The 9,295-nt window shown below is 39.3% G+C and overlaps 1 protein-coding gene across 1 annotated transcript; it reads left to right on the top strand.

The window, feature by feature from the left end:
• Positions 1 to 6: 6 nt before the first annotated feature.
• Positions 7 to 9,258, top strand: APLF (aprataxin and PNKP like factor). The gene is made up of 4 exons (XM_009642170.2): positions 7 to 1,104; positions 1,634 to 1,760; positions 4,433 to 4,611; positions 7,396 to 9,258. The coding sequence occupies exons 1-4, from the start codon at positions 1,006 to 1,008 to the stop codon at positions 7,786 to 7,788; spliced, it is 798 nt and encodes a 265-aa protein (XP_009640465.2). The 5' UTR covers positions 7 to 1,005; the 3' UTR covers positions 7,789 to 9,258.
• Positions 9,259 to 9,295: the final 37 nt, after the last annotated feature.

The raw sequence follows: 9,295 nt of genomic DNA, 5'->3' as shown, positions 1-9,295 counted from the left end.
GCTCCCCCGCCCCCCCGAGGCCAGTGGTGTTTTGTGCCTTGGGCCGCTGCGTTTGGAGGGGCACAGACTGGAGCCCCGCGTCCGGGCTCGTTGCTCCCTCGCGGGTGGGAAGGGCGGGGGGAGCCCGTGCAGAACCGAAACCTCCCGAGAAGCACCTGGAGGGGCCCGTTTGGGAAAGCGGGGGCGGGGGTTGGCCAGAGCTTGGCCTCTTGTGCTTCACGGCAGAAAAGTTCGGCTGCTCAGCGTGTGCTGCCCGTGTAATGCCAAAAGCTGTGGAAGGGACACAGTGACTCCCCGAGTGGCGCTGTGCAGCGGGCATCAGGCCCTTTCCCCCCTAATCTTCTGTGCTAGTGAATTGCCTAGAAGAAGGGCAAAGCCTTGATGGGAAAACAGTTACAGTTTCGGAGCACTTTCATGACCGAAAAGCATTTCGGATGTGGTGGCTCTGAGCCAGAGGCGTTTAAAACCAGCTTCAAGCACTTGAGTATGCAGTGTCACCTCAGAGCTGCAGACTTGCAGCCTTTGGTGAGAACAAGAAGTGCTGGATTCATTAGGCATCTGGTTCAGAAAACTATCTTAGTGCTGTTACCTGACTTTTAGTATAGAATAAAATTTTGAGAAGTTGCACAGGCTTACAGTAAAGCAAATGCTAAGCTGCAATTTCAGCTTTCTCAAAGTTTTGTCATGGCAGTGACTAGTATAAATTATGTACTTAAAAGCCAAAACACACTACAGTAGGGGTCAGCAGCAATTGGAAAAATCTTTGGTTCAAAATACTTTCAGTGGAAGCTGGAAAGGCAGGCATGGTTTTTTCCTCTGTAAGCTGATGTAAGAGTGTTACATTCAGTTTAGAAGCGTATTAATGGCAAACATTCAGACCAACTTCTGTGTTTAAGTACATGTTTATATTCATGATGAGATTGACTAGCTAGAAGTTAATTTGCTGTCTCAGAAAAACATCAGGAGGCTGATGCAGACGGAGGACCAACTCTTCATCCTCTTGAGATGTCTTGTAGTCCATCGTTAATAGAACCGGCATGTTCCAACCCTGAGATACAGGGAACTGCAAAAATGAGAAAAAATGACGCTGCTTCCAGACATTTGGTGGGTGCTTAACTTTTAAATTGAATTTAATATTTGTAAGCATGTGTTGAAAATGAAGTAAAGGTTTTATAAACCTTGTTTCCCCCCCTCCCCCCCGTGCGAAGTAAATTCTGGCAAAGTTGTATGCTCAAAATATCTGTTGTTTTATTGATTGGAATTGTATGATATACAAGTATATAAATATGCTTCTGTTGTGTATTTATGATAACTACACTGCAGTTAATTCGTTGTCTGGAATATACAAAAATTGCTATTGCTACAAGAATATTTTGCACTAACAACATGGTAGCCTTTTAGATACTTATTTCAAAGATCTAAGGAGGTTTTTTTACTACATGAAGGTTTCTATAGCTGTTGTTTTCCTGAGTGAGCAGGATTGGGGAGGGGGGGGTGTATTGACGGACCATCCAAAAAGTAGGTGGTTCTCCAGGCTGCATTTGAAGGACATAACTGTGTACAAACTCGTGTTCTAGTTCTTCCACCTCTTTTGTAACTGGAGAAAGGTACTAAACAGTAAATATTCTTTCAGGTTCCTCCTGATGATGATCATGAAAGTGAACAGTCAAAATCTATTCAAAGAAAGAGAGTGCTTCCATCTTGGATGCTGGAAAGAGACCTCCTGGTTCAGAGGATTTCTGAGCCTGTAATGAAAAGAGGTAGGTTTGCAGTGTAGTGTGTTTGCACACCAATACACAATTACGTGCTTTGATCTCATTTTCTTAAAATATATTTGTGGTAGTAGAAAGTGTTAATGTGTTATTTCTCTTTCCGTGTTCTATGCCTGGCAGCTGAGAGGGGCTAACTTCTGTTGTCTCCTTTGTTATCAGTCCTACAGGTGTGCCAGAGCTCTTTCTGATCAGTTGATTTTCTTTCTGTTCTTTTTTTTTATGCCAGGTAATATACTTTCTTTGGACAGCTGAACATCTGATGTTCTGGAGCCCTTTCCTGTAAAGTCACCTGTTTTGTTTAGAGCATAAACTCTTGGTAGTTTCTGTGCCTTTAATTCTAAGCCTTTTCCACATTTGAGTCATTGATTGCCCTTCTAAATTTGGATTCTTCTCATTTCACAGGTTTTAAAGGTGGGGGGTTTTGGGTGATGGTGTGTGTTTTTTAATCGTGACTGAATCAGACTTGATTACTTAGTCCAAAGTTTCTTCCTAGGAGGAGTAGTTCATCATGTTATAGTAGTTTCTTACTAGTATGAGGCTAAAATAGTATTGCATTCAGCAATTTCCCATTGTAGGAAGGACAAGAGGGAATGTATGATAAACTTTTACTACTGTGTATCAGTGGTAGCAGCAGCAGAATGCTATGTTTAGTCTCTATCAATGGGAGACACAAGGGTGCTGCATTGGCACAATCCCAAGAAGAGGCATGTCCAGCTTTGGTCCTGGGAGCTTGTAAAGAGTTCTAAAACTGCTGTTAGGCATTCTCTGACAAACATCACAAGGCATTTATTGCTTTGGTTACTTTTATTGATGGAACTGGAGGACTAAAGAAATGAGAGAAGGAAAATGACTACGTACATTAACAGTGCTCCCTCAGCGTTTCTGTCTTTCTCCGTGCTGAATACTGCACGCTTCACCCTGCTTGCTGTTCTGTGGTGAGGTGTGAGGTGGTTTAGGTGCTAACTGCTGAGTTTCCTCCATTAGGCAGCCTAAGTGTATGAACTGTGGCTCATGTGTGTGCCCCTGTTCCTCTGTGTCCAACAGCTTTTCTTTAATGCCTCTGTTTCCATCTGCTATTTCTGCTGAGATGGTGTAATGGAAAAATTTGGCTCTTGATGCCTCAGCAGGCCTGCAGAAGTATTTCATGTAGCGTCTGACTAATTGCTGCTTATCTCCTATAGTAAATGTAGATGTCTGGATGGATTGACCTGGGCAACTCTGGCTTTAAACATCTCTGTCGTAAGCCATCTGTTACCCTGCCTATTTCTTTCCTCAAAAGCTAATTCTGAGAAAATTATAAGAAGCAAAAGAAACTTTAATTCCCCTCCTCTGCCTTTCAAATCTAGACTGTTCCCTGCTGCCTTATTCCCTCGGATGTAAAAAATTGCATGAACCAGTGGACGTCTGCTGGCTATGTTGAGTTTTTTAGTCCTGCCCTAGTGTGATTGGTTTTTTTATGTTTGGGTTTTGGTTTTCTTTTGTGGGTGGGGTTTTCTGTTTGTTTTGTTTTTCCTCCACAAGTACTATAATGTTTGTTATATATCTGTGTATAATGTTTGTTTCAAAGACAACATTTTGATTGGGCAGGTGCTAAGATTTGGAGCTGTGTGGACAAGGGGTGTCTGTGTGCTGTCAAAGGCCTGACCTTGAGGGAGCTAGGGATGCATACAAACACTATTGGAGCCGTTTAAAAATTCATTATGTGAGAGAATGATTCCAGCTTAGAATAGGCTACATTAATAAAACAACCAATCTCGTCTGCAAATCTCATGTTTCCTTAAAACTGTGAAATTATTTGCATCTTTTTAGGGTGGTATTGAATGAAAAGGTAGAGAGTAAAATGAAAAGGCTGCCCTTTTGTTTCTCTTCTGTGTATCTTCCTACTGGAAAAGGAACACTGGTTTGGTTTTTTGAAGTCAGACATTAACATTTGGAAAAATTCCTTGCTTCCTACAGATATCCCTGTCACGTCTGTATTTTTTTGAAGGAGGAGAGTTTTTGAAGTCTTGCAAAATGACATCAAGCATTTTTCTTCTGAATGTGTTGCAGCAGATGGAGCTATAACAAGACTGCCTTAATGGCCCTAGCTGTCTCTAAGCTGTATGTCTAGAAAATACTACTTCAGTACAGAGAACTTACTGGGATGCGAAGCTTTCCAAATAGAGGCACAACATTTGCTCTCTTTCTATTGGTCACTGGCTGATGAAATAATCAATTCTGATGTGGTTGACTAGGCAAGTGGGCATACCCTGATTTTTGCCATGTCCTAATTAATTGATGTTTGTGTGTATAAACTGGTAGCCTGAAATGATATTTACTCAAAAGGACTGTGGTAAAAGTTCTCCTTGGACATTTGGTTTATTTGATCAGCTCCTATTGTGTAAATGAAATTGCCTGTCATACTGATACAGTCAGTCCAGAATATTTTGTCACATGTTTATTATTTTCCTTCAGATTTCTCCCTCAAATCTATTTCATTCTAAAACATACTTTATACTTCCATAAGAGGGAAGTGAAAAATGTGTTGTTGAAACAGCATACATGTTTCTTGTGCTGCTTACCCAGTGTTCTGCTTTGATGTAGCTTTAGATTTCTAATGTGATCAGGATTTCACTGTAAAAAGTTGCTTTCCAAAAGTACCCTTTTATTTTTCTTTTAAGGTAGTAGAATGAATAAAGGCCAAGGAAGGGGAGAAAGTAATATGGAGTCATTAAAATCAGAAGTAAACGTACAGCAGAAAAAAAGATTAGCTTCTGAAGAAACTATAGAGGATTTTGAAGGTGAAGAGCAAGATCAAGGGAAAAGGAGCTGTCTTTTCATCCCTGTCCCTTCATCTCAGGTAATTTTTTGGCTTAGGACGGAACCATGGCATTTCAAAAAATGAGAATGTAGTTGGCAATTTCACATTGAAGATTGGGTCCACAACGTAACTATGTGTTCTGCTTGTGATTTGTTGTTTAACAGTTGTTTTGAAATGCCAGCCCATTGGACAGCTCTGTAGTAAGGATCCTGGAGACTTGGTTTTCTGTACTTTCTTCTTGGAATCTGGGATTTATGCCCCGAATGTTCCACAGAAATACCTGATTTCCAGCTTTACAGAAAGAGGCTGGAAGACATGGGCCAAAGTACTGATCCTAGGAGTGTCTTGGTGTGTGGTTTCATTTTCTGAGAACCCTTTAGGGATAGGTGATGGTATGACACTGGATGCTTCCCAGACTAGTGCCATTCTAGTTGGTGAAGTTTTATGGTCAGAAAATTATGGTATGTGTCTTAGCAACTGCTATGTTTTGAAGAAAGATGGCAGTGAGTGTGCTTATGCTACTGTCTCAAAATCTGAGTCAAAAAAAGGAAAGAGGGGAAAAAAATAATCTGAAATCCAAAATGGTCTGTGGCGATGAGCAAACAGACACACTTCAGTCCAGCTGTTCAATGTGTCTGTGTGTCTTTAAAATACAGCTGTGTCTATAGGCAGTTAAATGCTTCCCGATAGCACCCTGCTGATAATGAAAAGAGAAGGATCATTATCAAAGACAAATAAAACATATTCTGGTGGGAGTAAAGTGAAGCTTTCACTGACTTTTCCTTTAAGTGAACAACCTGGGGAGGCATTTCTAATCTCTAGCATTAGAATTGCCTGGATCTGTTCTAGGATCTGATAAAATACTTAAAATACTATTATTTGGTATGCTTCATCGTTTTTGACAATGAAACAGTTGGGGCTTGGTTTTTGGTTTTAATTAAATCTTAAGGTTAATTGAAGTGACCTCCTCATGGAGAGCATACCCTTCAGGGTAGTTTTGATACAACTTAGTGATATCTTTTACTCTGAAAAAATGTTCTGAGTGGTGAGCTGCTTTGTTGGCTGGGTACATTAATACCAGCTGCAGTGCTATTTTCTCTTTGTTAAATTATAAGGTGAGTGACTACATAATGAATTATCTCATTTTGCAATTTGTAAGTATGAATCTTTACTTGTTTTCTCCTAATAATTTCATAAATCACTTTTATCTCTAGCACAGTGTAAGAAATTGCCCTCAGAACTTTGCAGAAAAAATAGCGGGTTAGTGCAAGCAAAAGTAATAATCAGAGAGAGCTCTAAAAGACTGGAATTTTTATATCAAAATCAAAATAATTTTCCTGCTGTCATATTTAAGGTGATTGACAAGATTTGCTGTGAAGTAGGAAGTAAAAAGAATCTTAATTCTTCTAAGTGCCAGCAACTGCCAGATGACAGTGAGGTCATAAATGGTGTTATAACCAGTGCCAGTAGTGCTGTTGTCTTTGGTTTTCCTTGATTGCAACCTGTTTTTTAACTAGTCACCATAATAAATGTGAAAGTGTTTAGCCTCATTATATACAATATAGGCAATGGATGGAAGTATGCAGTAGCGAAGTCTCAAGTGGGAGTGGCAAATTAGAGTAGTTTAGTCCTCCTTTTGCAAATGAAGGCTTATCTCCTAAACTCCAGTTGTTTGCTGAGCCTTATTTGGGGAGTCTTGATAAAAGAATCATCTTTGTCTCCAATTTGACTTACTAAATATGCTGCTGTCAGGATCATTTGATATTAATGCTGACTTTTGTCCTTTCTTAATCATATTGCTGCTCAAATGTAATTGTCTCTGTTTTTTTTTAACATTTTATGAGGCTTGCATTGAAAGGAACAAAATCAAATGGGAATCCACCAGCTGATTTTCAAGCTCTGCCAAACACATCTGTGTAAACTAAGTATAAATTTATTGGAGGGGGAATGTAGATAATAGACTGTAGAGAGCAGAGACCTTTGGATACCTCTGTAATGTATTAAAGTAGTTCAGCCTTCAATGTAGGTGTGCCTCCGGGTAATGTCTCAGTCAGCAGGACAATTTCTTTTCTTGGTTGTGTATCTCGTTTTCTTTTTCTAAAGCACACTTCTCTTATTTTTAAATGTACGTGTGTTCCAAAACTTAAAATGCAGTATTTGTCAAAACTGAAATCTGTGCCTGATGGTATCTACAGACAAACTCTTTTATGATTCAGAGTCACAAGCTGAAGCATTTAAGGTATATCGGGGTGGGATTAAGCTTGAGGTGTATATCATGAATTCCTATATCTCTCCCATATATAGATAAATATATATATTCCATGTATCTTGGTAATTAAGGGATTAAAACTTATTCTCATATAGGAGTGTATGTTCTTCTAGAGTCTACTACACCTTCACATGTATAACCCCTGCTCATTTTTCAGGAGCAGTACTTTTAATTGAAAGTTAATTTAAACTAAAGTCCAAGAACTATTCATGAACTGAGGTGACGAGAGGGGAGGCTGACCGTGTTGTGAGGGAACTGAAGCTGAGGACAGGAGCTATAGGCTAAGTTTGCCTTTAAATTGTGCATGTGTGTTCTTAACTTGAGCCTTTCATTCAGCAGCTGTATTTAGTGGCTAACCTGAGTTTGGAAAGTGGAGTAGGTTTTAAAGGCTGGGCCAGATGATCTTTTGAGGTCCTTTCCAACCTGGGCTGTTCTATGATTCTCTGGGTTTTTGAAAACAGGAATGATGAGATGAGGCAGAGTTTGACCTTAAAGCTTTTAATTCTGAAGACTGTAAATTTTCAGGTCCTTCAAAATGTAACCTTGTTCCACAGAATACATCTGGATTTCCTCTTGAGAGTGCCATGAGAAACATGGAAGGAAATGGCAAGACTGGAACAAAAAACCCTGGAAGTTCTCTGGAAAAAAATGATAGGCAGCTGCATAGTAAATGGTCTAAAAGAGTAGGTCAGATCTCCAGTAAAGAAAATAGAATTGAGGAAACAGAAAACAAAGAGCAGATTACTGGTTCTACAAGCCAACAAGCTCACTGGGGCAGGACTTCTCAATATTTTGGTGCCCAGGAAGGTATTCTTGAGCCTGATGCAAATCTGGATTACGAGACACAGATTTCTGATTCAACCAGAAGTGCAGATGCTTCAGAAAGCTCCAAACAGATCAAGCATAAGAGGACACCTTGCATGTATGGAACAGGCTGTTACAGGTAAAGCAAAATTAAAACTAGCTTGAGATAGCTTTTTATTAAGAATTAATGTATTAGCAATGGAAGAGAAAACAGTCAAGTCATTACAAGCTTTGATTTGAAAAAAATCTTTTGGTAAGCAGGGGATTGATGAGAAACAAATGGCATAACAGGAATTTTAAGAGCTTTAAAAAGAGGAGCCAGGATGTCTTGCTAACTGTTAATATAACCCAAACAAGGGATGAAGTACTTCACCAAATTAAAAGATGAAGTGTTGTAGGAAATAAGAAACAAAGGCCCATTTTAAAAAGAAATAAAAACCCCCTGTGTGTACCAGGAGGGAGAAGAGATGTAAATGGTTGAAATGCACAACATGATCCTGTAGGTTTGTTTTATTAGCAGATGAAAGTTTTGTGAAAGGTGATTGTATTTATTGAAGTAATTGCATGCTTTGTGATCTGAATATTTAAAATACTTACTATCTGTCATTCTTTAAGTAATCAAGAATTACTTTTATTGTAACTTGGCCAGTCTGCTTTTTTTTTTTTTCATTAGCTTCCGCTCCCTCCCTAGAAACAGAACAAGGCGTGCTTACAAACTCCGTGTTAACCCTTATTTGGTCAGGGTCTTTGATAATACAAGTGAAGAGCATTTTTTTTTTCTTTCACTCATATCCTCTCCATTCATAGTGAAAGATCTGTCCTGCAAATCTTCTGTGGGATACAAATGTTCCAGTGAAGTTCCGAGCCATCAGTGCTGAGTGCCTGGTCTGCTAGTTTTTTCTGCCCAGAAAAGATCTAGTGTGCCACATGTTGATATATCAAGGGGGAGATACGAATTTAGAGGTGGTCTTGAGGCTAGCAAATGGCCAATGACCCAAGAATTGCATTTAGGAGAAGATTTTGAGCTCTAGGTAAATCCATGTCATTGTAAGCACAAAAGATATGGTTAAGCCAGGAAACAGGGGGTCCTGTGAATTTATTTTTTTTATTATTATTATTCCCCGTCCCCCAAGGGGCTTCAGCAATAGGAAAAACAGTGAGGTGGTTTAGAAAACAAGCGAGCACAAGTGAATGGATTCTTGTATATGTTTGGTGTGCCCAATGGTGCAGATAACGGTGTAAATCAAAAGTGTAAAGCTGTTGTGTTGATGAACACATCAGACTTCCAGTTTTCATGTAGCTTTCTTTCACATATCTCAATTCTTGCCCTTAATGAATGTAGTGAAAACACTTTATTAGACAGTTAAGCTGATCCAGTAGTACAAGTACAGCCTCTAGTTTGCTCCAACTACTTTTAATTTTGCTCAGACAAGTTTTCCTCTGTATGGGGGTTAAGCTGATTATTTAATGCTCTGATATACTGACGGATTCCTAATGTTTAGGAAGGCAAATCTTAGTTACAGGTAATACGGAATAGGAGTCTGCATGTGCGCATTTCTTCTTGTGTGTTTATTCTAAAATGTTTGGCAGTGATACTTTTGGAAAGTATTGCCTTATAAGGCAATAGATAATGTTCTGAAATAACACATA

This window comes from Egretta garzetta, unplaced genomic scaffold (genome assembly GCF_000687185.1).
Source record: "Egretta garzetta isolate BGI_Z169 unplaced genomic scaffold, ASM68718v1 scaffold457, whole genome shotgun sequence".
In the NCBI taxonomy this organism is placed as follows: domain Eukaryota; kingdom Metazoa; phylum Chordata; class Aves; order Pelecaniformes; family Ardeidae; genus Egretta; species Egretta garzetta.
This window is presented reverse-complemented; position numbering and strand designations above follow the sequence as displayed.